Source organism: Ctenopharyngodon idella, chromosome 23 (genome assembly GCF_019924925.1).
Source record: "Ctenopharyngodon idella isolate HZGC_01 chromosome 23, HZGC01, whole genome shotgun sequence".
NCBI lineage: Eukaryota > Metazoa > Chordata > Actinopteri > Cypriniformes > Xenocyprididae > Ctenopharyngodon > Ctenopharyngodon idella.
This window is the reverse complement of record NC_067242.1, coordinates 23535013-23562848: the sequence shown is the minus strand read 5'-3', so window position 1 is coordinate 23562848 and position 27836 is coordinate 23535013. Positions and strand designations below refer to the sequence as shown.

At 36.9% G+C, this 27836-nt stretch overlaps 1 protein-coding gene across 8 annotated transcripts; it reads right to left on the bottom strand.

Moving 5' to 3' along the window:
• Window positions 1–162: 162 nt before the first annotated feature.
• On the bottom strand, window positions 163–27067 carry mak (male germ cell-associated kinase). Of its 8 annotated transcripts, XM_051881845.1 has the most exons (17): window positions 26988–27067; window positions 26868–26902; window positions 22359–22588; window positions 17817–17871; window positions 17033–17154; window positions 15904–15986; window positions 15116–15248; window positions 13103–13274; window positions 11840–12007; window positions 11099–11347; window positions 9861–10030; window positions 9220–9362; window positions 8634–8762; window positions 4747–4815; window positions 2749–2868; window positions 1949–2044; window positions 163–699 (listed from the first exon to the last, which is right to left on the bottom strand). In XM_051881845.1, the coding sequence occupies exons 3-17, from the start codon at window positions 22457–22459 to the stop codon at window positions 539–541; spliced, it is 1971 nt and encodes a 656-aa protein (XP_051737805.1). In that variant the 5' UTR covers window positions 22460–22588; window positions 26868–26902; window positions 26988–27067; the 3' UTR covers window positions 163–538. The 8 variants fall into 8 exon arrangements, with proteins under 8 accessions (XP_051737805.1, XP_051737807.1, XP_051737809.1 ...); XM_051881847.1 differs by lacking the exon at window positions 15904–15986 and adding an exon at window positions 16790–16869 and having other exon boundaries at window positions 26868–27061; XM_051881849.1 differs by lacking the exons at window positions 4747–4815; window positions 15904–15986 and adding an exon at window positions 16790–16869 and having other exon boundaries at window positions 26868–27061.
• Window positions 27068–27836: the final 769 nt, after the last annotated feature.

Below are 27836 nucleotides of genomic sequence, written 5' to 3'. Positions count from 1 at the left end.
ATTTGAGTTCAGTCCAACCCAATAAATGCTATCTACATTATATGTTCATGTTATAGTTCTCAGTATTGCTTACAGAAAAAAAATGAAACAAGGGATGCTAACATCAATGATACAAGAAAGTAAAAAATAACACTGCCTTACAGCATGAATCACAGTAATGCATAAAAAGAAAACAAGAATATATTTAAAACTGGATACTATAAAAATGTCAAAAAGGGTTACAAAAAATAGATGCAATATGTGGAATAAAGATCTACCCATTTCATTGTAAAAGGATTACAGGCATTTGATGCATAAACTGAACAAAACTGAAAGTTGAAAGATGATCAAATTGTTAAGTTTTAAACAGCCATTGTTCACAGATTCTTGCCTTTATTGAACAATTAAGGAGCCATTGGCTTACATGGTGTGGTGTGGATCTATCCTAGCTGCTCCTCTAAGAAATATAAAGATGTTATATGATATGTGTTTATACAGTATTCACGAGTGTTGAAACAGACTTTAGTCCTCATGGCAGCTGTAGCTTGCATGACATGTACTAGCGATGGCTTCCATATTTTGCAGCCCAGTCAACCCGTCCATGCACTGGCGGAACCGGTGGAGCGCGACCGATGAGATTGGCGGAGTTTTTGCCTAGAGCTGAGTAACTCGTTCCTTTGAGTTGGGTTCGGTCTGGTCTCCTTTTCCATCCATCATAATCTGAGAAATCAGCAAAGCCAAAGTTTAAGGCTACTTTTGACAGAATAACAATGAAGAGGCAGAGTCTAAAATTAACACTTGCCAAGTGCCAAGCAAAAGTAAAAACTGTATTTGCTAAATAAAACCAGTTGGCCAGTAACTTAATTAGAAACTGTTAATTAGGATCAGTTATTCAAATCAAAGACATACAAACCTTCTAGCGACTTGTATGTGGAATATTCCTTCCTTTGGTAAAATGGTAATATGAGGGGTTGAAAAAAACTCTAATGTGTCTCAAAGGGATAGTTCACCCAAAAATAAAAACTGTCATTAATTACTCAGCCTCATGTCGTTCCAAACCCGTAAGACTTTGTTCATCTTCGGAACACAAATGAAGATATTTTTGATGAAATCTAAGAGCTTTCTGTCCCTCAGTAGACAGCAAAGTAGCTACCACTTTGACGCTTCAAAACGTTTATAAAGCGATCGTAAAACTAATCTATATGAATTGAGTGGTTTGGTCCAAATTTTCTGAAGAAACTTGATCACTTTATATGATGAACAGATTTAATTTAGGCTTTTATTCACATATATGATCAGCGAACATAAACAGAAGCTCAACTGAACCTGCTTGACGAGTGACAACAAACCTCTTGCGGAAGCTCAAATGTGCTGCGTAACACACATGAATGAACCTCATTGGTTCTGGCACGTCAAGCAAACACGCTTGAGCTTCTGTTTACCACAACTGATGTGTGAGTTGATGAATGTTTATATGTGAATATAAGCCTAAATTAAATCTGTTCATCATATAAATCGATTGAGTCTCTTCAGAAAATTTTGACTAAACCATTCAATTCATATGGATTAGATTTACGATCTCTTTATGAACTTTTTGAAGTGTGAAAATATCAGTTGCGTAGCTGTCTATGGAGGTTCCGAAGACTAACGAAAGTCTTACAGGTTTAGAACAACATGAGGGTGAGTAAATAATGACAGAATTTTTATTTTTGGGTGAACTATCCCTTTAACATTGTTGTGACAGCTGCAGTTTCACTGAGAGACGCAGACTGACAACTTGTATATGATGCTGCAAGTGACAATGTTTTCAGTGTATCTGTCACTAATAGCAAGGAGTCAGTTAAATAATTCCACAGTACAAGGAACAAAATATATTTAATTAAAAAAAACAAACAAACCTGGCAGGTGTGCTGAACTTAATTTTGGAGTAGAGGTGTTGACTAAGACAACTATTGTTCTGAGCTTTTACCTTCAGAGATCTCACTGACTGAAACTGTAGAGGAAGGTTTGGACTTTGAAGGTTTAGCTTTGCCAGTTTTAGAGTCAGCAGTGGCAGAGAGATCAACTAAGAGTAGATATAAATGAGTTGAGAGAGAAAGAGATAGACAGAGAGAGTGGATGAATAAATGAATGAAGAAAGATACGACAGATCTTAAAAGAGCTCGAGCAACAGATGTGTAGAACAATATAAAGCAAACACATGTCAGTTTTTTTAAAGAGCAAGAAAATGAAAAGCTTGAAAGCTCTAAGAGGAGTTCAACATTTTGAGGCTCAGAAGAATAATAGTAAGTATAAAGGTAAAGCGTGTAGGTTTTATGGCATTAAGTGTCACCAGATGGATTTTAAACTAGACTGAGACAAACAGATAGTCCCATCTCAAACCATTAAGCCATTATCTAAGGCAATGTTGCTTTGTCAGACTAGTAATGTATAGGATGGTGGGGGAAGGCTGTTTTCATCATGAATATTAATGTGCCTTCTACTATTGTTTTGGAAATTTTCTGGTTGGTTGGGCTGCTCAAACAAACAGAGCAATGTTTTAATAGTGCCATTGTGTAAGAAAGTGTAAACAGAAGAAAATATTTTACAAAATTACACACTTTACCTTTAAATTCAATATTAGTATCAGAAGCCAACATAATCATATCAATATATGCAGGCCATGTAGAAAAGCATAAAAATGGTGATTCCATAATGATCAATCAGTCTTAACAAACACAAAAAGTCAAAACACAGAGAGAAGTAAATTATTAGATATTGAACTCTTACGTGCATGCTGGTGTCCGAGAGGGGCGAGCTGAATCCTTTGTCCTACGGATCCCACTTCCTTCTTCTGGAAAGAAGGCATGTATCCTCCAGAGAGATTGTATGTGGTGGTTACAAAGTTTCCTGTGAGTAGAGGCCACAACTTAGAGTCAAGAAAGAGAACACAACCAGCTAAACAAACAAGTGTTTGATTCTCTATTTTTTTATTTTTTTTTATTTTTTTTTTTTTTTTTTTTTGCAAAATACAGGTGCTGGTCATATAATTAGAATATCATCAAAAAGTTGATTTATTTCACTAATTCCATTCAAAAAGTAAAACTTGTATATTATATTCATTCATTACACACAGACTGATGTGTTTCAAATGTTTATTTCTTTTAATTTTGATGATTATAACTGACAACTAAGGAAAATCCCAAATTCAGTATCTCAGAAAATATTTCAAATATTGTGAAAAGGTTCAATATTGAAGACACCTGGTGCCACATTCTAATCAGCTAATTAACTCAAAACACCTGCAAAGGCCTTTAAATGGTCTCTCAGTCTAGTTCTGTAGGCTACACAATCATGGGGAAGACTGCTGACTTGACAGTTGTCCAAAAGACGACCATTGACACCTTGTACAAGGAGTGCAAGACACACAAGGTTATTGCAAAAGAGGCTGGCTGTTCACAGAGCTCTGTGTCCAAGCACATTAATAGAGAGGCGAAGGGAAGGAAAAGATGTGGTAGAAAAAAAAGTGTACAAGCAATAGGGATAACCGCACCCTGGAGAGGATTGTGAAACAAAACCCATTCAAAAATGTGGGGGAGATTCACAAAGAGTGGACTGCAGCTGGAGTCAGTGCTTCAAGAACCACTACGCACAGACGTATGCAAGACATGGGTTTCAGCTGTCGCATTCCTTGTGTCAAGCCACTCTTGAACAACAGACTGCGTCAGAAGCGTCTCGCCTGGGCTAGAGACAAAAAGGTTATATTCTCTGATGAAAGTAAATTTTGCATTTCCTTTGGAAATCAGGGTCCCAGAGTCTGGAGGAAGAGAGGAGAGGCACACAATCCACGTTGCTTGAGGTCCAGTGTAAAGTTTCCACAGTCTGTGATGGTTTGGGGTGCCATGTCATCTGCTGGTGTTGGTCCACTGTGTTTTCTGAGGTCCAAGGTCAACGCAGCCGTATACCAGGAAGTTTTAGAGCACTTCATGCTTCCTGCTGCTGACCAACTTTATGGAGATGCAGATTTCATTTTCCTACAGGACTTGGCACCTGCACACAGTGCCAAAGCTACCAGTACCTGGTTTAAGGACCATGGTATCACTGTTCTTAATAGGCCAGCAAACTCGCCTGACCTTAACCCCATAGAAAATCTATGGGGTATTGTGAAGAGGAAGATGCGATATGCCAGACCCAACAATGCAGAAGAGCTGAAGGCCACTATCAGAGCAGCCTGGGCTCTTATAACACCTGAGCAGTGCCACAGACTGATCGACTCCATGCCACGCCGCATTGCTGCAGTAATTCAGGCAAAAGGAGCCCCAACTAAGTATTGAGTGCTGTACATGCTCATACTTTTCATGTTCATACTTTTCAGTTGGCCAAGATTTCTAAAAATCCTTTCTTTGTATTGGTCTTAAGTAATATTCTAATTTTCTGAGATCCTAAATTTGGGATTTTCCTTAGTTGTCAGTTATAATCATCAAAATTAAAAGAAATAAACATTTGAAATATATCAGTCTGTGTGTAATGAATGAATATAATATACAAGTTTCACTTTTTGAATGGAATTAGTGAAATCAACTTTTTGATGATATTCTAATTATATGACCAGCACCTGTATAGCCACTTAAGAGGTGTGTTACTCATTCTAACAAATGTCTGTATTAACTAATCAATTTCCTCAATGACTGCACTATTTTTCTTGAAATGTTTTCCAGATATTTACACCCCAGACCAACATCCATGATAATGTGGTGAAAAGCAGAACAGCACTATTGCTATATGTACCTTTGACCTGTTCATTTTGCTCTAGTGTCCTTTCTTTAGCTTTATCTGTGGCTTTACTGCTGCTTTCTTCTGAATCCATGCAGAGAGAAACGATGGACAGTATTACAGTAAAAGTAGACAAGATTTAGTATAACATGAAGCTGGGTTGTGCAAAATTCAGAAGATTTTAAGATTTGGTTTCATGACAATTCGTACATTGAAATTAAAAAGATCTGGCTACTGAATTTGAAAATGGAAGGTTAAAAATGTACTGAATTGCAATTCAAAGAAATTCAAAAAAGTCACACAACAAAAAGAATTTAATTATCCATTTACAAGTTGTTAAAAAAAACAATTATATTCTTTTAATTTTAACCAATTATGCCCATTATTGCCTGATATGTAGAATATTGTTTCTCAAATGCTTTAACAATTCTTTAAAATCCTATTCTGTCGTAACAATTATACAGCCATGAAATTTTGCCATATGACACCACCAAATATCTACCACATCATTTTTATAGGCATTTCTATATTTTTAATAGGTATCTTTTTTATCTAATTACACTACCGGTCAAAAGCTTGGAAACATTACTATTTTTAATGTTTTTGAACGAAGTCTCTTATGCTCATTAAGGCTGCATTTATTTAATAATAAATACAGAAAATATTGTGAAATATTATTACAATTTAAAATGATGGTTTTCTATTTTAATATACTTTAAAATATAATTTATTTCTGTGATGCAAAGCTGAATTGTCAGCATCATTACTCCAGTCTTCAGTGTCACATGATCCTTCAGAAATCATTGTAATATGTTGATTTATTATCAATGTTGGAAACAGTTGTGCTGCTTAATATTATTTTATAACCTGTGATTTATAAAGTGTTAAAAAATATCAGCATTTATTTAAAATAGAAATCTTTTGTAACAATATACACTACCGTTCAAAAGTTTGGGGTCAGTAATTTTTTTTCTTTTCTTTTTTTTTTTTGAAAAAAAAAAAAAAAAATACTTTTATTCAGCACGGATGTGTTAAATTGATAAAAAGTGATAGTAAAGATTTATATTGTTAGAAAAGATTTATATTTTGAATAAATGCTGTTCTTTTTAACCTTTTATTTATCAATGAATCCTGAAAAAAGTATCACAGGTTCCAAAAAAATATTAAGCAACACAACTGTTTTCAACATTGATAATAACTGAGTACCAAATCAGCATATTAGAATGATTTCTGAAGGATCATGTGGCACTGAAAATTCAGCTTCGCATCACAGAAATAAATTATATTTTAAAGTATATTAAAATAGAAAACCACAATTTTAAATTGTAATAATATTTCACAATATTATTGTTTTTTCTGTATTTTTTATGAAATAAATGAGACTTCGTTCAAAAACATTAAAAATAGTAATGTTTCCAAACTTTTGACCGGTAGTGTATATGCTGTGTTTTTGATGGGTAATGCATAAAACATGAATGTATCATTAAAAACTACACTACACACTGTTTTCTACTTTTCAATTTTGAATTACAATTCTGCATCCTGTTTGCTATGTCAATTCAAATTCAGGAATTTAATTTTTTTTTTTTTTTTTTTAAAGGCATTGTCAATTTATTTCTGAATGATGCTCAACACTGAAGTAGTGAGATGAAGTGGGGCAGTTTTATACAAGTTGGTTGCTACAATGTCTAATTATCCTAGAATGCATAAAGGAGGTCAAATTGACTCATGGTTTTAAAACTATGTTAAAATAAAAAGTACAACTGCATTTTAAAAAATAATAAATATCATCTTTTATTGAACAAATAGAAGTGAACAAATAAACACATTGTATAAATTAAAACATTTGTGTATCATCAATTCTTTTAACTATTTAACAAGAAATCTATTCATTTTAAGAAAACCAATAAATGCAGTACAGTTAATTTTGACCCAAAATGCATTTGTGTAGGTTGTTTAGTTCATGCATTCTAGGTAGGGTAGGGATGCACCGATATCAGTCCGATACTTATATTTTTTTCATTACTTGATACAGATACCTGTATTTTCATTGCATTTTTATTTTTTAAAAATACTGGGCAGAGAAACCAAAAGAATATGAAAAAATTAATCAAATTAGTTTGCTTAGCAAATAGATATTTCCTTCAGTTATTTTCATGCTTAATTATGCCTATTAAAATGTACTGTACTGTTTATGTACTGTAAAGCTACTGTTACTTTCACTGTTAATATTATTGCTCTATCATATTTTATCTTTAATTTAATAGCACAGTAAATATTTAGAGCTGCTCCAGCAGGGCTCAACCAGCCAAGAGCAGTGAGTGATTTTCGCTCTGTCTTTTGTTGTTAGTTTATCATTAAGGACAAAGACAGCAGTAGGTTTATTAGGCTGCTGTCACTTTAAAAGCTGCATGTACCCGTTACAAATGCATTTACTTTTTCAACTGTTTACGTTCACTTAAGACATAACCGACAAGGATACTTTCCTATACGGGCATTTTGAGATAATTTTGTGTGAATTTGTCTATTCAAGCACAAGAAGACATGAAAGAGAACTCAATTTAATAGGCTATTTGTGCGTTGTATGAGAGGCAGCTTTCTGGGCATGGGCTTCGAATGTTTGTGCAAAGAAAATTTCTTGAAAATGTCATGTGATTACTGTACTGTCTTCCTGTAATAATGTAGATAATAGGACTGCATGATTTATTGCACGATACGAAAAATAACATTGAACTTAAACGCGATTATCACTTAAATGCGATTCTTAGTGCAATTATGAAATCGCAAAGGCTGCGACTATTTTTCTTATGCGCAGCTTATCAATGGAGTATGACTCCAAATGCTAATCCATCTGAAAGCACCGCAAGTTTGAGTCGCTTATAATGTACATTTGAAAAAGTAACATGCGTCAAACATCTTTTCAGACAAGAGAAGCATTAACATCTTGTTCAACAAAAGACAACATTTAATAATATGTTTTTACTCCAAACTCACTTCATAATGACAGTTGAGCATCCTTCTGTGAGATGATGTGGCTTCTTACACAGAATAAGGCAGTCATGTGTTTATTAGTCATGTTTAATCAATCAAAGCGTTTCAATCTTCTGTTTATTCAGCTACAGCGATATGAAGCGTGTTATCTTCTTCTGCGGCAGGGCATATTTGCAGTTTCTGCGCAAGAGCACTCTCTGGCTTTCAGATAGAGAAGCATTTACTACTGATCACAGAGCCCTACAGCTCTGACAAGCTGCGCATTAAATAATCGCAGCCTTTGCCAAATCGCGTGTGGTTTAATCGCGATAAATTGTGCAGCCCTAGTAGATAACCACTCATACATAAATCATGTAACAGACAGTTCATGTTTTTACTTGCACATACGATTTAGTTTTAATTCAAATGACACGTGTATGCTGAGTGAACGAACATAAGTGTGCTCTCTCTCTCTCTCTCTTTACCATCGGTTAACGTTAGTAATATGCTCCTCATTATACTTTCTATGCTATTGCCTTATCTAACCGAGCTACAAACTTTCCAGCGATGTCTGTGAAAAAGGGATGTGCGCTCAACAAGCTCACGCGTCTGTGCCACTGCGCGCTCTATCCACTTCGCATTCTCTTATCAGCTCTCGCATAGCAGCTATAAAGGTTAAAGCACTGTACTGTACATGGTGCGTGGTATCGGTTGTTGGTATCAGAGCCGAGTATGAGTACACGAGCACAGTATAGTTCCCGATACCGATACTGATATCGGTATCAGTGCATCTCTAATTCTAGGGTTAAAAGACGTCAAGCACTATGTCTTAAGAATGGATGCAAATGAATTTGAGGAAATTGTGTATTGCGTATTGATGAAGTCTCTGCATTAATTCACGTATAATATGAGGTGTGTGGCTGTTTGCTCACCTGGGCTGATTCTGGACACTGGCGCTCCTCCAATGGGTGCGAGAGGTTTGTTCATCAGAGCTGAGGTGTCCCACAAGTCTTGTTGAGACTCCTTGTTGCTCAGAGATGGTGTGTTCTTGCTTATTAACCCTAAGATTGACAGAAACAACGAGTAAAAAAAAACGAACTCTTGATTAATTTTAGCCAAATAGCGATTTGCTGCATGAAAGGAATATTCGTTTACAATTCCTTAGCTTTCAACGATTTACGTCTGTTGGCCATGTGTTGTGGCTCAACAAAGTCGAGAAAAGTAAACCTTTAGGCAAATGATATGCAGATTGCATTGACATTCGCCACATCACGTGTGATTTGTCTCCTGCGAGATACTCCTCTGATTTGTCTCCTCCGAAGAATGATCTGTACACGCAGGGTTATTAACTTTAAAAATGTGTGGAAAGCCGTGTCAGGAATTGAATTGTGCTTGGGTTTGATATGCATTGATAATCATTCATCTTGTTCATGATATGATGTATTGTGCACCACTACAATTTATACACAAAAGATCAATCACCACACATGAAGTGACTAAATCAAACTGAGATCTTACCTGGCAGGTATCTGGACTGGCGCAGGTAATGTTGTCTGGCTGAAGAGGTGCTATGGTGACTAGAGTCTGGCTGGTTCAGTCTGCTGGTGTTCGGTAACTTGGTTACAGTGCTAAATGTGTAAAGGGGTTTCTGGTCCTTGGGTCTGCAAAGTTAAGTTATAAAAGAAGGAAAGAGTGAAATCTGAAATGAAATAATTGAAATGGAAAGTGCAATAGCGAAACATAAATGTCTTGTTCTCAAAACTGTTCTCAAAAATAGCAGCCATAAGACTAGATTATTTGTATTAATACATTAGTATTAAGCGTTTCTTTTAATACTAAAATATATTGACAAAAATAGTTCAACCTAACATAGTACAACCTAAAACTGTGCTACTTTAGTCATTACTCATGAGTTCTGTGTGTTTTTATGCTTATTAGAGCATGACATTGTTATCTTAGCAATATGCTAATTACAAACATAAACCCATGATATGCATTTCAAATTATATGGTTCCATTTCAGTTTGGATGCTGTGTTAGTAGGTCAGTCGACAGCAAGGCTGCTCACTAGGTTTTAGAATAGTGTGCTCATTGAAATGTGCTATAGATGAAGTCAATGTAAATACTGCTGATGTTAATCTTTGAATATAGCGATCATACTGTGGAGTAGTTTTCTCCTCTTCAAGGCCTTTGCTGGGTTTTTTAGAGAGGGAAGCTGCAGTCTCAGAACAGTCAGACTCATCCCAGCTGTCTGAGGGTTTCATGTTTGTCTGTCCCCACCTTCTCCGACCATTCTTCAGTCCGATCAAACTGTTCTCACCCCCGACCACCTCATGTTAGAAACACAAAGCATCATTCTACTGATGTTCATATAGTTACTCAAATGCAATAGAGAACTAATACAGGTAATCTTTAAAGGAATCTCTTTATATATATCACAATTTTATTTAGTCAAGAAAGATAGAAATGGCTCAGTGGACACTTGGCTTAATTAAGTAACAGACTGTACCTCAACATACCATTAGTAATGTTATTAAAGTAACATTTTGGGTCATTTTCTTTTTCATGCCTATGTACTGCAACTGTGACATTACAGAAAATAATTTTACCCATCATATAGGTGCATGGACTTCTGGTTATGGTTTATGTGTTATTGATGTAATTCCTGTGACAAAGAAAAAGGGCTGTATAGAAAATTGCATGTCTTCTATGTCCCATTATGGTATCCTCACATGTATACCAAAGACTAACTGGGTTTTCTTTGTTTTTTTGTTTGTTTTTTTGCTGATCATGACATGAGTTGATTGGATATATAGTAATTTTGCAAAGACAAGGTTGGTAAGTGATTATATTACAACAGTCTAGTACTAACATATAAAAGGTATTAGTGAAATGGCTACACTACAGGTCAAAAGTTTTTTTATTATTATTATTATTTTCTTTTTTTTAACGTTTTTAAAAAGAAGTCTCTCGTTGATAAGTGCTCACCAAGGCTGCATTTATTTCATTAAAAATATTATAAAAATAATAGTAGTAAAAATAAAAAATAGTATTATTGTAAAATCGTCTTTAATATATTTTAAAGTGTAATTTATTTCTCTGAAATCCTTCAGAAATCATTCTAATATGATTACATGTTTAATAAAAACCTTAATTATTCCAAACTTTTGATCTGTACAAACTTTTGTATATGTTGACAACTTGACAATGGAGTTGCCTATTTTCAACATTCATTTATGGTGTTGTTTACTTCCCCACTGATTTCCACGGTTTTGATTAAATATTGCGAGGGGCAGGGCACATAATTTTATTTTATTTTTTTATAATAAATACTCCAATATTCCATAATAAAATAAAGATTTCATGTTGACTTTAAATTTGATGTGGAGGTTTTGTACCTTTTGTGTGTATGAAGCGAGAGGGTCTGTCTGAGAGAGAGACTGAGGCAGAGGAATCTGCTGCAGTGGCTGATGGGAGTTTCTACTTTGGCCTTTAGTCTGTGATGGCAGCACTGGTTCTGAGACAGACTGCAGCTCTGATCTGGGTTCACTGGGCAGGACTGGCTTTATCTGAACCTTCCGTACATCAGGGGTCATGGGACGGGGACCCAGAACTTGTCCCACTTGAAAGTAGGGGTATCTGAGCGCCTGAAATTATGTTTAGAATCAATTACTTACAAAAATATTAATACTGTCTTCATAAGAAGATTTAAAAATGATGTTTGTAGATGTCTAAAATAAACTAAATTAAAATAACCCTTTCAAGATCATTTGTTATTTCACATTTGGTTTGATGAACCAAACCTTTTTAAGTTCTATTCCACCCACTTCCTCCATTGCTCACAAGTCTCTTTACACATTTATATTCATTACACATTATTACAAGGGTTAAACAGTGACACTCTTGTTTCAGATGTACCGACCACCGTTAATACTAGTGGCATCTGTTTACCACCACAGCTAGGTAACACTTTTAGATTTGCAATTATAGATGTAAAGAATGTGAGATATTTGCTGTGGAAAGAAGCATTATACTAGTATTAGTAGACAAGCATGCAATACTTTTACATCATTAATAGTAGTTGACTGTGAGCTCTGCGACTGCAATACTGGAGTCAACATGAACACATACGTATGTACCTTTGCAGCAGAGGGTCTTTTCTTTGGGTCCCACTGGAGGAAGTCTCTCATGAGGTCTAAAGCCTCATTGGTGGCGTTGGGGATCAGAGTTTTCAGTGGTGTAGGAACACACTGGGGGAAACGGAAGTTCATCGCAGAAGCTAGCTGATAACCCTCCGGCCAGTCTGACTGCAAGGGAAAATAATCCATGTTTACTATAACAAGCACTTTTTACCTATTTACCCATGAAAATAAAAATTTTAATAGAGATTAATCTAATTAAACACATCATTAAGTGATCACAGACAATAATTCATTATTAAAAGACCATGAAACCCTGAAAGATTTTAACAGAGTTATGTGTGTTGAACATCAAAGAAGTCAATGTTATCATCCATTAGTTTTGACTGTAGGAAAAAACTAGTTAATTGTAAAACGTTTTGCAATTTTCAACTTCTGGGTTTTAATTTGTCTTCGTGTTGACGTCAGAGGATGTGATGTTTTCTTGTACTATAGTACATCGATGACTCATCAGTGTCTCATAATTATTCATGAGACTTCCTTATCCTATGAGAAGACACTTCCCTTAATTATTCATGACAGAACGCACCGATTTCCTATGACAGGCGCTTCAGTGAGATCGCATACAGTAAGTGAGAGATGCATTAATGGATCAAAAATTAGTTTGTTTTTGCTTTGTAAAGAGTTTCTGCGTTGCATAAGTTCTCTTCAATAGATCCTGTGTCTTTGACACAAATGAAATTCATCCACATTGTGAGTGTAACCGGTCTTTATGGCTCTTTAACCGATCAAAAGTTATTAAAAGATGCAACAGCATGTTCATATATGTTTTGAATGCAGAGAACAAATGCAATGCATGACCCTTTGTCACATGTAGCTCAACCTCATATATGAAGGATGCCTGGAGGTCAGTCTCTACAGGCCACAATCTTACGCCATTCCAGCTAATTTTTCCAGCCAATTTTCAGTTGTAAGACTCATTTATATAGTCGTTGGAGAATCAGAGGACTCAACTCTGAATTAATGAATTAATGGCCCAACCGACTCAAAGTCAACAACCAACTTGCTTGAAATTATAATTCAGTCACTGGGGCTGACTCTCATGATCGTGACTAATTAGCTTTTTCCTCACACAGAAAAACTTACATATCACTGTCCTCAAAAATCAAGTAGTTTCAAGTCTGCTAGTGTGACGGCACCTCAAGCTGCTGTGACTGCTCCAAATTCCCTGAAAAAAGTTGGTTCATCTTCACATGATCATACCTTCTTTACTGTACCAAGGACCTGGCAGATCTTGAAGATCTCATCCACCTCACTGTTGCCAGGAAACAGTGGTCGCAGCGTGTAGAGTTCAGCCATGATGCAGCCTACTGCCCAGATGTCTATGGGTGAACTATACACTGGTGACCTCAACAGCACCTCTGGAGCTCGATACCTGAACACAAACACATAAAGAGAGAGCTTGGAAATGCTCACATTTCAGCCAGTAGGGAAACTGCTGCCAGTTGGACAACTGAGCACATTCTCAGTTACACTTTGAGGAATTTTGATAGAACTTTTATGCTCTCTCTTTTATCTCTAGGTTGTTGGTTTAAAAATGAATTAAAGATGCCATCACTGTCATTAGCAGGCATCATTTATAACAATAGATATGAAATAAAAGTATGACTAAACTGAAAGACTGAACCTTTAAAATATTAAATATTATTTTATTAAAGTATCATTGTTGCTGTCCTTGACTTATTGGCAGATCTATATATTTTATATAAAAAGGATTTAACTCATTTCATATTATGTATATCCCACTTTGACTTTTGCTTGAAACACATATTATACCTGACAGTTAGAAGAATTAGTACCAGATAAAATGCACATATATTTCTTTTTACTAAAAGATAATGGGCAGTTTTGTATTTTAGAATTACACAATTTTCACACAAAGAATTTTCTTAGTTTTGCTGGTTTATGTTGTTGCGAATTTTTCAGGTTGTAAAATTGCACATTTGTTGAAAAAATATTTTGCAATATATACATATATATATAAAAAATGCAATCCTCAGCCCTTCTAAATATTAGTGGTGCAACGGATCACAAAACACACTGTTCGGATCATATTAAGGTTTTTGAGTTATGAATCGGGTAATTTTCAGATCAGCAAAAAGTCAAGACAAGTGAATAGTCAGTAAATAAATAAGAACAAATACACTAATTACAAGTATTGATAAATACAATATAACAAAGTTACAAATAAAATAAGGTCTAACAGTAGTATTCAGGAACAGAAATATAATAATTAAATGTAAATAACACTGTATAGTGTTCACTGTGTAAATTAAATATAGATTAATCTTTATTAAAGCTGTCTTTTATTGTTTGATTAACATTAATGACAAACAGCAGCAGGTATTTATAGGCTGCTGCCACTCTAAGACCTAATGCACAGATCCAATATAATGATACATATCCGATTTCTTTCTCATTTACGTTACCTATTTACGTTCACTTAAGACAGTGATTTCCAAACTAGGTGGCATGGAGTTATGAAAAAGGGGGCTGCGGCAAGGCTGATGGATAGTGCACACAGTCAGCAGATTATTATGCGAAAGAAACCTCTGCAGGCTGATACAAAACTACACTGCGTAATTATCCTGCTTATTATGCGGCTACTCGCCAGATAAGTAAATAGTTGGACACAAAATATTAATTTGACATTTTTATTATCTCAAAATGCCTCGCAGTACGCGCTTGAATGGTCTGTTACCAGCTGTAGCGGTTGTTGTCATGCAATAGACCATTAGATGGCGCGAATGAAGAATCAGAATGGAGTACTGTCGGAAGCCGTGTAGAAATACAAATGAATGATGCATGGTTCTGCACCAAGCATGGACAGTTTTGTGAAAGGACTGCCAGTGCCGGGTAAAAGTAAACCAGATAATGAATATACTTCCGATTCACCAATACCAAAACGTCTACACCCATTAGAACCCATTGATGTTCAATCAGTGATGCTGTTACTGGATGCAACATGACATGTGCATGTATATTCATGTAGAATCCTGAAAAAATAGTTTCCTCAAAAATATGAAGTAGCACAGAATAACCAGAAATGTTTCTTGAGCAGCAAATCAGCATATTAGAATGATTTCTGAAGGATCTTGTGTGCCAAACCTTGGGACCTGGTCCGTACGGATCACAGATCAACTATGATTCATTACACCCCTACTAAACAGTGATAATGTGATGTCCTGTTAAACTTTTTTTTTTTATACACTATACCATCGTGTTGAGACGTAGTCTGTGTAAGGAGGCCTAGAGCGGATCTCTCGAGCCAGTCCGAAGTCAGCGATTTTCACCAGTTCTGGACCCATACACAGCAAATTCTCCGGTTTCATATCACGGTGAAAAAATCCTAGAGGATCATGCCAAAGAGATAGTAAATGTCAACATGCAGATTAGAATGCATCTTTATTTGTATTTTTTGCACCCAATGCAAATACAGAGATATGGAGTCTATATAACACCATTAAATTTTTTTTTTAAGATTTTAAGTAACAAATAACACATTATACTTGGATTGTGTACATGGTGGAAAATTAACACCCATTACCAGTCAAATCCAGGTATTTTTTTGGCAGTGGCTGGTATTTTTCTTTACCTGCCAGACACTGGTGGTCAACCTGTTAGACAATCATTTTGTTAAAAAAAAAATGACCTGTTCCATATAAAACTGCTTTAAAGGATTAGTTACACTTTCAAATTTTCAAAAAATTTAAACAGATTTTTCAAAAATACTGTTAATATCTTTAAGATATCATATCTTAAGTTGATGATTTAAAAAAAAAAAAAAAAAAGGCATTCACCAGCCTCTGTGTCTGGTGGGCGAAAAGGTCAATTTCCCACCCTGACTGTAGGTGTAAAATAACTTTTTTTAAAGAAACATGCCACCTTTCACTATTTAAAATGTACTAATTAGAGGGACTAATTAGAGTTCATAAGGGTGTTATAAAGCTCCTTAAAGCATTTGAGAAAAACAAATGAAAGTGTATTGAAAGAGGAAATCTTACCATGCTTGTGCACAAATGCCAAACCAGAGAGAACTTGAAACATGATGTTCCTTATTTCATTCTCAGTAAACATCTTATTTTCCCTGATGCCAGAGAATTTCACACACAAAAGAGTCAGAAGAGAAAAGAAAAAAAAAAAGAAACAGAGGTAGAGAATAAGAGAGGAACAGTATTTCACCCACAAGATGTGTGAGACTCAGTGGTTTTCTGTTTAGTTACAGCTCTTTGGAAAGTAGTATAATATATCTTTGAAGAGATCATATCATGGAAAAATAAATTCAATTTTAAGAGGTCTTTGTAACAAAAACAGACAAAAGTGTCTGTTGCCGCTGGTCAGCATCTGTCAGTCTAGTGTGAATTAGTCTTTAGAAAGGAGTAGCTAAAATGTATTTTTAATAAGATCCCTGATCACTTTGGTTTGATCTTAACAGTTTGAAGGCACATTTCAGTGACAACTGTTAATGTTATTGAGGGATAGGGCAATTAAAACTATGCTGAACTCAACACACATCTGCTGAACTCACATCTTGTGAGTAAGTGCTGTTAACCATTTCACAAGGCAAGTAGTTAGCCAATCAAAAGGCAGCGACATCAAAGAAAAACATTTTAATAAACATGATATGACCCCTTTAACTGCTTATAATACAATGTGTCTGATGGGAAGTCATGGGCATTTCAGATTTTACAGGATTTAGTTTAACATTTTGGCAGTAGCTGAGATACTCACACATCCTGTCACCACAGAGATGCAAGAACAACTGAGTCTTTAGCAGAAAGTCTATAGTAGATTTCATGTAGTTCAGTCTGCAGTAGGTCTATCTGATACTGGCCTCAGACTCAGTTGTTCTAGTTTGTTGGACATGAATATGACGGCCCTGTGACCTACCATTCTTATGAATAAATGATAGTCCCTGCAATATCTGAAAACTTATATTCCTGATGACTGACTCTGGGAACAATTTGGTTCTGGAGATAGAGAATCAGCACAGCTGTCAAACAATCAATGTGCCGTTCATCAGCCACAATGACCATTTCAAAATATTGTGACCAAGTTTTATTTAATTTGTTTATCAAAGGCATCATGGGCACTTAATTAAAATGGCAGATGGAATATGGAAACTCTTCATACCTGTCTTTCATGAGCTGGTAGAGGTTTTCTTTCATGTATTCAAAGACAAAGTACAAGTGATCGTTCTCTCGTATCACCTCCTTTAACTTCACCACATTAGCATGATTCAGTTTCTTCAGTGACTGCAACACAGACATGAAGAAAACCAAAAGAAACACTATGAACACCCAGATTTAACAGTTTAACACAGCGCCATAACCAACACAACAGCGATACATGCCTTGCAACAAGGTATTTTATTTTTGTAATGGTTTCTATTTCTGCAACGTCACAGCTGGGAACAAGAATTTAATAAAAGAACTGTGTGTTTAATGACAGTGATAATCTTAGGTACTGATTACCGTTATACGTTATACTTTGTATAATCTTAAAAAAGGTTTAATTTTAGTTTGAATATCACTGTGTGTGATGTTAACACTCATCATGAAAGCAACAATAGATAACATACATCAGATTTAAAAAATAACTGTAAACTGTGTGTGAACAAACAAGTGTATTACATGACGACTGTATAAGTCAATAAGTACATATTTTTAATGATGTTAAATTTTGTATAAATTTGTTTATTGAGACAGCACTTTTAAAGCCATCCCACATGCTCCTCTGATTGGCTGTGATTTGTGATTGATTTTGTCATGTCTTGTAGCCTTGACACATGTGGTGTGGACAAATTGCTTGTCGCTGGAATCTTGTTGCATCATTTCTGGTTAGGGCACAGTGTAAATTCTAAACGTCTGTTGACAATTTTTATTTTTTGGATGAACTATTCCTGAATATGTATTACCTTGACCTCTCTCAGATTCATGCACTCTTCCCAAGAGTAGAACTTCCTCTTCATTCTGTGAGAAACACAATGACTGATTTCATCTCCATGGTTTCATTGCCAACAAACAGCTTAGGTAAATCAGTCAATTATTAGAATCTACCACCCTATTATTAATGGAACAATGCTAATATACCTTCACATGTGATATCATCAGGTGTGTTCATGATTACACAGAATCACTTTTTTAGTCTCAGAATCTATTCTAAACTCCAACTCAACAATTTATCAGTGTCATCATTAGAAATGTTCACAGAAGTCTCCATGTGGCTTTTTTCATATATTAAATTGTGTAGTAAAAAAAAAAAAAAATAGATATGCAGGTATTGCTGTTTATTATTATGTACAGATATACTACTGCATTTAAATGATTTAATATCATTCCTGCTTGTGTTTCATTAGTGAAAAACATACCTTAATTATTTTTAATAGGTTTTGACTGTATTTTAGTTCTTGCATTGAACTTTTAAAATCTAATTTGTACTTTTCTATACTGACCAGCCTATGTCCATGTCAGATTTTCCAGTTTCTAAAAGAAAGTCTAAAAATCTTAGTATCCTTATAATTACACCTCTCCAGCAGCTGATATACAGGACTGATTGAGAGCTAAGCCTGAAAGTCCACTTGGAATTATGTAAGAGAGAGCAGTGTTGATACTGAAGCAGGCATGGCTACTTTCACCGCTTTCACTGTCACCCAGGTATCAATTTGCATAGTGACCGCCTGTTCCTGCACAGCTATTACTCCTAAGAGGGGCATTTATAATTCACATCACCAGCCCCCATTCAATGAGCAGACGCATGTGTTGGGTGAACCTGAACTTAGGTGAATCCCATAGGAATGTCTGGGTGAGGTGGGTTTGTTATGACACTTACTATAAAAAGAAGATCCTCAAAGAATGCAATATATCATCTTATGTCTTATTTTTCTAATGTCAAGAGTTTGAGGAATGCTAAAATGAGCTTAGGGGTGAAACATACAAACCCAAGATGCTGATTAATATTAAGCACTTCAGGAGGTAAAACACTAGGACAATTACAATAAACCATACCATATACATGGTTCTCATTACTAAACAGATTAAAAGTCTTCTCTGTCTGAAAGCCAATCTGTCTCTCTTTCTTCAGGATAGGTACGTGGCTAAATTACATCTAGTATACTCTTCAAGTTCCTATTTCCTTTTATAAACTGATTTCTGAGTGAAACAGTTTCAATGATGAAAAAAATATTAAAAGGGACTTGAATTTATACATCAGGAATTGACTGAATATTGAAGAGAGGGCACTGGAGTGTCAGTTGGAATGAAAAGACGTTTAACTGCCAGAGCAAGCTATTACATTTTGATGAAAGATTCTGATTTTTTGTTCAGTATGGTGAGCACCAATAAACGTGTTTTAGGAAAGTAAATGTGGTCAATTCATGTTGACCTCAAATACTACATACTTAGCTAAAACTGCCTTTGAGAAGCAGAAGAGCATCAGATCTGCATGTGTCTGAATTCTGGACAGTCCAGGGCCGGCTATCTGCATTAGGCTATTAATGCAAGTAGCAGGCTTTGCGGCCTCCTCAAATTGCCTAGGTCGTGGGGCTCCTCTTGATATTAGAGTAAAAGCGCTATGCTGAGCTTTAGTTCCCTAGTGGTGTTAGGCACAGACAGATAGTCAGGTGTTGTAGGCTTTCGTAGAAAGCCTCCCCGGTGGTTATCTCTGAGCGTTGTTAGACTTCCTCTCATTTAGAGAGTGGAAAGCTCTATGCTGAAGTCTCCGCTCTCTAAAGCTTTGGTAGTAGCTTTATCTGGTCGAGCTTAGAGCAATCTCTCAGCCATAAGCTCCTTGATTTTTATCAAGTCGTGGTCGGGTGTTGCAGGCCCCTCCTGTGGAATTTCTTCCTGTTGGGGCCTCCATTCCTCCAGAGCTGAGCTCAGACGGTCTTTCTCGTCTTGGAGCAAAAGTTTTTGCTCAGGTTTTCACCCTTGAGCTCTTTTTCGGTTTAGCTCACTTCGCTCCCAGAGCTCTGTGCCCCATATGTGCACATCACCAGCGATGCTCAGGTAGAGCGTATCAAGTAGTCCCTCCTTTCAGGGCGAGTTGAGCACGCTCCCTTGGAGCTCGAGCATTAGCCCCGGGCCTGTGGCCGTGTTAAGCTAGAGTGGTAGGCCCTATCTGAGGCCTCCTAATAAGCCCGGCCGCATAGATTTGTACTCCCCTTGTTTTAAGGGTAGGAAGCGTTATGCTCAGTACACGGCTCGTTATGGCAATGCAAACGAGTATTCCAAGCCTGCAATACCTCTAGTGGCTGTTTCTGCTGGAGTTGCTTTGCTACCAAGTAGCTGGCCCTCCTTGGGTCTCCTTGGGAGCGATCCTCCTGGTTGAGCTAGGTTCCTGCGTGTCCTAGTTCCCTAGAGTTGAGCAGATGGTTATCAGGTAGCCCAGGCTCCAGTGGAGCCTCCCTGATACTAGCTCTGGAATTCTAGATCTGCTAGCAAGTAGCTGGCCCTCGAGTGGGCCACCTTGAATGCGATCCGCTGGGTCGAGTAGGTCCTTAGCACGTCCAGCTAAGTTTGTATCCTAACTCCCTAGAGTTATATCAGAGTGTAGGCTCTTCAGGAGCCTCCCTGGTACTTGCGTGAGCTTGGTCAATACTCATCTCGGTTAAGTCTAGTTTGTACTCCCCTCGCATTGAGGGTGTTCCTTAGAGTACAGCGCTCCCGAGTTCTGGTCGGAAGGTCAAAGGTCTTTTGTGAGACCTCCCTGGTAGATCAGTATTTTAGGCTGTATGTACTCCCCTCTTTTGTGTGGGTCGTCTCATAGAGAACCTCGCTCCCTAAGTTGGTCTTAAAGGTTTAAGAGATTCTTTTAGTGAGAGCTCCCTTGGTAGATCAGCTCTTGTTGGGGCTGGAGGTATGCCTCTCATTAGGGACCCTATGTAGAGTACTCAGCCTCCAGGAGTGTCTTGTTTTAGAAGCACTCTGTAGATCCTAGGCGGAGCGGAGTAACTCCCCCCGATTACAAGGGTTTTAAGTGCTTTGCTGAGTCCTGCTCCCCAGGATGCCCGTCTCTACGATCCGGTCTGAGTTGGTTACTGCCAGTTTGCAGTCCCTCTTTCTGGACGCCTCCTCTGGAGGCAAGTGCTTTAGAGACTCTGTTTAGGTAACAGACAGGTTGCTGGCCACTAAGATAGGACCAGGTCGGCCTCCCTGATGGTGTTAGAGGTCGACTATTCTCCCCTGAGAAGTGACTGGCCGGGGCTCCTTTCGGCTCCCTGGCCATATTCCCTTAAAGGGGCCCCTTCTGTTTGAAGTTGTTGGTTCCAAGTCCTTAAACTGCCTTGGTAGGCCTCTGGATGTTTCTGGGGGCCTCTTTGAGGCTTATAGCTTGACCGTTGGTTGTAGGGAATGCTGTCACTGCACTGTCATGTTCTAGGATGCAATGCAAGTTCCCTTTCGAAAGGGAACGTCTCAGGTTACGCATGTAACCATGGTTCCCTGAAAACAGGGAACGAGACATTGCGTCTCCCTGCCATGCCTCGGGGCCGCCTGCTGAACAGTCCCTTCAGACAATAAGTGGTCGACTTGTTCTCTAAGCGCCCTTATGTGCGTTCGGGTCGCACTAGTAGTGACGTCATAGGCTTTCGCCAGCCAATACGACTGGCGTGATTTGATAGCGTTTCAGACACCGGTTCCCACAGAGGCATTCCCCATTAGCGTTCTAGGACGCAATGTCTCGTTCCCTGTTCTCAGGGAACCATGGTTACATGCGTAACCTGAGACGTTTTGGTGGCTGATGGAACAGTTTAAGTTTAAAGTGGTAATTAATTTATTTTCATTTAATCCATGTCCCTTTTTTTTTTTTAAAGGAACACTTCACTTTTTTTGAAAATAGGCTCATTTTCCAACTCCCCTAGAGTTAAAAAGTTGAGTTTTACTGTTTTCGAATCCATTCAGCCGATCTCTGGGTCTGGCGGTACCACTTTTAGCATAGCTTAGCATAGTTCATTGAATCTGATTAGACCGTTAGCATCTCGCTCAAAAATGACCAAAGAGTTTTGATATTTTTCCTATTTAAAACTTGACTCTTCTGTAGTTACATTGTGTACTAAGACTGACGGAAAATGAAAATTTGCCATTTTCTAGGCCGATATGGCTAGGAACTATACTCTCATTCCGGCGTAATAATCAAGGAACTATGCTGCCGTACCATTTGTGCAGCAGGTGCAAAGATATTGCGCAAAACTCAACTGTATAACTCTAGGGGAGTTGGAAAATGAGCCTATTTTCAAAAAAAGTGGAGTGTTCCTTTAAGATTGTATGATTATTTCAGCTGACAAGCATTCTAAAGTTCACTTGAATTTGCTCTATATCATGAGACGTTATGCTGCCTTGGAAGCCTAAGTTTCTTTAGAAGGTGTCTTCATACAAAGACAAAGTGACTATTAAGTCGCTAACAGGCTGGGAAGAAAAACATTTGCTTTCGGTTTTGGATGAAGACTAATTGTTTGACGCACCTCTTGATGGCCACTAGCTCTCCAGACTCATTGCTTTTCCCCATCAGAACACTGCCATAGGTCCCATCACCCAGCTGCTTGAGTGTTGTGTAACGGTTCATCTTCACCTTCACCCAGAGAAACAGTTGACAGATGGACGTCTCTCCTCACAGATCACCTGATCATACCAGTCTTGTAGATGAGCTTAAGAGAAGTCAAGCAGTAAACGCCACTCCATCCCACTTTTGGCACTGAAGAAAAAAAAAAAAAAAAAAAAAACAGAAAATAGAAGATAATGCAATGTTTACTGTATCTATTGAGTAAAGTCCTGTATAATGTTGTGTAAATCTAATTTATTGACATTAATCTATGCTTCAAGATATTAATGATAGCAATTAATTTGAAGAACTATTATTGATGTACACAGTTGTATATAGTTTGTTTATTAACTGACACATAACATATCCATGGACCTTTTTTAAACATTTCAGCATAGTCTGCATGAAACGGAAGTTCCGACCCACTTTACTACTGAAATGGCTATCAAACAATCAAACAATGTATTAAAAAACAAAAACAAAAACTAAATAATAAAAAAAAAAAAAACAATGTATTAAAAAATAATGAATTGTTAACAATAATAGCAACAACATGCATGAAAATAAACAGGGTCAATTTTGATTTTATGACAACTTAATGTAAAGCAAAGTGTATACCTTAGGTCCTGTAACTGATCATGACATATTTTAAGTTATCATTTGATCACCTTTTTGCCTTTTGCTTAAATATTCCATGTAGTTTCTTATGAGGCCAAAAAAGCTGCATGGATAGTTATAGCAAATTAGCAAAATGCTGTCTAAAATATTTTAAAATTGAGTACAGCATGTCAAACCAAAGGACATCAACTATCCATGTCCATTTCCAATTTAATGAGATCTCTAAAAGGAGACACTATACACCAATCAAACATTTACAAATAAATCTTGTCTGTGAGCGCAGTGAACCTTCTCAGTGTTGTATTTTGGCCTTCGGCTGGTTATTTGAGAAATGCCATCTCATGTGTTCCTGCATTATTGCTGCATGGCACAGCACACCACAGCAACTGAACACATACCTGATAAAGAGCTTATTGCAAAATTACATCAATTTCTTCAATTACTGCTCCTGTAAATTTACATTGTTCTGTTAGCATGATAGGAGATCATGTTAAACATTTATTTTTTTAATGTGGACTGCAGTCTTGTGGGGCAAATGAGTCAGCCAGAATACAGATTATACATGTCGGTGAGATCTCAATAGGATCTTGCATCATGGTCACACTTTTGGGACTAGAGGTGCTCTAACCATCAGATAGCAGCCAATGGGATTTACAGGCCGAGCAAACAGCTCCAAGGTTCCTGCGCTTTTCATTATGGTCCCTGTTGGTGTAATGGTCAGGTGTTTGAATGCTTTTGTCAATATAGTGTATATTAACATAAAATAAAAATGTTCATGTTAAAAATTTAAATACACAATGCTAGTATTGTTATTTAGCTTTTAACTATTATTTTATTTCATGTAACAGTTTATCACAGTACTGTACAGTACTGAGAATCTGAATAAAAATCCCGGTTTAGAATAATGATAATAACTTGATAACTGATAATTATTTTTTTTTAAATCCAGATGCATCATGGGCAATACAGAGAATTTGGGAGGAATGTGATGTCATGAATGGACCTTTTTTGTCAAATAGTGATGAACAATATTAAAGAACTCCACAAAAGACAAAGCTGCCCAATTACTGCACACAGGAGATCGATGCTGATATCTTTCTTTGTTCTGCAATGACATACAGTAGTAATACTGCTCTGTAAAATCAGCTGCATGCAAATGGAGTGAACTTCACAAAAAAAAATGTCCAGGTCAATTTTAAATCCCAAATCAAAAGAAAAGATGGCAGCATATTTTGCACAAAGAACAATAAGCCTGTTTTAGGTCCATTACAATTCATGACAGCATATTCCTCCCAAATTCTCTGTACCGTCCATGATGCATCTGGATGTTTTTTTTTTTGTTTGTTTTTTTTTTAAATAATTATCAATCATCAAGTAATTATCATTATTCTAAACAGGGATTTTTATTTAGATTCTCAGTACTGAACAGTACTGTGTTAAACTGTTACATTAAGTAAAATAATAATTAAAAGCAATACAACAATACTAGCATTGTGCATGTAGATTTTAACATGAACATTTTTATTTTTATGTTAAAGTCCCTGTGAACCGGAAGTTGCAAACGACTTTTCTCCAGTGTTGTGACACATTTAAAAGTGAAACGGAACACTGAATAGAGGGCAGGGTTTTACTTTAGCACTCCTCCTCTCCATCTCTCGCTCATAGCAGACTAACGGTTGAAGGGGAGTGGTTCAAGCGTTTTCAACCCAAGCCGTCAAACTGACGTCATCAGAGAAGAAACGCCGTTCCAGACCGGAAGTAACATTTCAGATTTTGAATAAAGATTACCACGACAAACAATTTTTTTGTGTATTAACTTGCACGGATTAATTGTTCACCACAAGATTAGTAATATGCGCTAGCGAAGTAAACAGGGTCAATTTTGATTTCATGACGACTTTAATATACACTATATTGACAAAATCATTTGAACACCTGATCATTACACCAACAGTGACCGTAATGACATTGCATTCTAAATAATGACCGTAATGCCTTCTGGGAAGGCTTTCCACAAGATTTGAGTGTTTCTGTAAAAATTCATCCAGTATGATCATGCACTGACAATCTCCATTCCAGTTCAATTTAAAAGGTGTTTGATGGGGTTGAGGTCAGGGCTCTGTGTGGGCCAGTCAAGTTCTTCCACACCAAACTCATCGAACCATGTTTTTATTGACCTTGCTTTGTGCACTGGGGCACAGTCATGCTGGAATAGAAAAGGGCTTGCCCACACTGTTCCCACAAATTTGGAAGCAGAGCATTGTCCAAAATGTCTTGGTATGCTGAAGCATTAAGATTTCCTTTCACTGGAAGTAAGGGGCCAAGCCCAACCCCTGAAAAACAGCCCCATATCCCTCCACCACCAAACTTTACAGTTGGCACGATGCAGGCAGGTAACGTTCTCCTGGCAAACACCAAACCCAGAGTCACCCATCAGACTGCCAACAGAGAAGCGTGATTCGTCACTCGACAGAAAACATTTCCACTGCTCCAGAGTCCAGAGGCGGTGTGCTTTACACCACTCCATCTGACACTTGGCATTGTACTTGGTGATGTGAGGCTTGCATGCAGCTGCTCGGCCATGGAAACCCATTCCATGAAGCTCCGCACAGTTTGTTTGCGGATATTAATGCCAGTGAAAGTTTGGAACACTTCAGCTATTAAATCAGAAGAGCATTGGCGACCTTTATGCATATTTCACACCGTTCCTAAACGCTTCCAGTTTCAAATAATAATCGTGAAATAAAAGTGGAATATCTAGCAGGGATGAAATTTTACAAACTGACTTATTGCAAAGGAGGCATCCCATCACAGTACCATGCTTAAATGTACTGAGCTCTTCAGAACATCTCATTTTTTTCCAGAAATGTTTGCAAATGCCGACTGCATGGCAAGGTGCTTGATTTTATACACCTGTGGCAATGGGTCTGATTTTAACACCTGAATTCAATAATACACATACATATATGTATATGTATACAGTAGTAATGTAGTTTGGGTAAGACAATTTGTTAAGTAATCTTAAAAACAACATCACAATCCAAGTTCTGCCTTCAGTCTCTTTATACAAAACATAATAGCTTCTTTTTTCTTAATTTTTGGTGAAATATTACTCAGATATGTTCTTAAAATGCAAGACCTTCACATATAAAGAGACTTTTGACCGGTCAGACTAAAGAACATTTAAATGAAATAAAGTCATCAGGCCGATTATATAACATCATTTAGGTCAATCCATCCTGCTAAAAAAAAAATAAATAAAAAAAAACACAACTATAAACAGCACACACACACACACACACACACAAAAAAAACTAACAGCTACCATCATTAGATTGAATCCTCATACATTATAAATATGCTAAAATACATGAGGCCAAACATGAATAGTGTTCTGTATGAGTACAGGTTCACAAAACAGATCTCTTGTCAGTAATCTGGTTTAAGAGGTATTACTGGATCTACAGAGGACACATGGAGTTAAGATGCTCTTCAAGGTCACTCAATAAGCTAAACACGTGTGAATTAACATGGGGGGAAAGAAAAATCAACCTATAAACAAAATATAAATTGAAACATGATTTTACTAGTGTTCCGTGAATGCGTTTAAACATAACCAGCATTATCTGTCAACCCTTAAGTGTTATCTATCAGTATTGCAACATAAAGACGTTTAAAGCCATTAGCTTTGCATCGTTCATTACCATTCACCATTATTAATCTGAAATGTGTTTTCATTTGATTCTTGTGGGCTGACTGTAAATGTTTTGCTCATTCGCATGATCTTCCAAGCAGTTCTGCTCAGTAAACTCACCCGTTGTAATGGCACTCCTCCCTGTTAGTCGTTGCCTGTTTGTGTAGATATGACAGATGTGTTTAAGAGAGATACAATGTGAGTTTATCTCTCTGTTAAAGAGGTGTGATCCATCCTCACCCTGGCAACCGACACTCGCGACAGCTAACAACATACAGCCAGCCGGAAGTCTGAGGTCACATGGATGCGCAAAGGTTCATGGGGATTGTTGTTCAAAAGAGTGGATTTTGATCATTCATTTTTATTCACGTGGTGGGAATGAAAGGAAGTGAAGATGCGGATAGACTAGCAAAAAAGCATTAGTATAAGACATTGTAGAAACTGAAACTTTGCAAGACAGAGAGAAGTCAATAATAAAGTAAAACATGATGTTAAAAAATGATTTTATTGCATTTTAATGAATGCTGTAACTGCCCCTCAGGACTGTTGCAGCCGTCCCGTTATGTCTGTTTAAACATTTGACTTTGTCTATTCAAGTATAAATTGTACATAGCCTATGTACAAATGTTGCAGCAGTGGGGGTGGGTATCTGACAGATGTGTATTGTATTAAATGTTTGGCTTTCCAATACAAACAGTCTCTGAAAAATTCGGAGGATATGCAGTTGCAACCCCTGCTGCTGTGGAGCTGGAAGTAAAATCAGAGCTTAACACGCAGCACTGGTTGAATTTTTGGCTCTGATATGGTTGGGGAAATAGGAGGGGTACTCATGAGGAGAAAGCAGAGTTTCTAGTCCAAGTTAACAGTAGATGGCAGTACTGATGAGGGAAAAGTATTTTCAGATCAATGGGCTCTCCAACCTTGTTTCATTTGAGAGCTACTTTTTAAAAATGAAAGTGGCTGAGAGCTACTCATGTTGTACAATACTTAAATCTCTTAGATAATGTATCATAACTTGTTCTGTTACCTTATGAAAATAATGTTGTTGTTGTTGTTGTTGTTGTTTTTCTTGAACGCTGCCTTTACTCA

Bases quoted from the DNA above. Each gene is read 5' to 3' on its own strand.
- mak (XM_051881845.1), bottom strand. From the start codon at position 22,459: ATGAACCGTTACACAACACTCAAGCAGCTGGGTGATGGGACCTATGGC. The intron at 9,363-9,860 runs GTATGATCGCTA...TTAACTTTGCAG, and splicing joins GAGGAGAAAACTACTCCACA to ACCCAAGGACCAGAAACCCC. The intron at 2,045-2,748 runs GTAAGAGTTCAA...ATCTACTCTTAG, and splicing joins TCTCGGACACCAGCATGCAC to TTGATCTCTCTGCCACTGCT.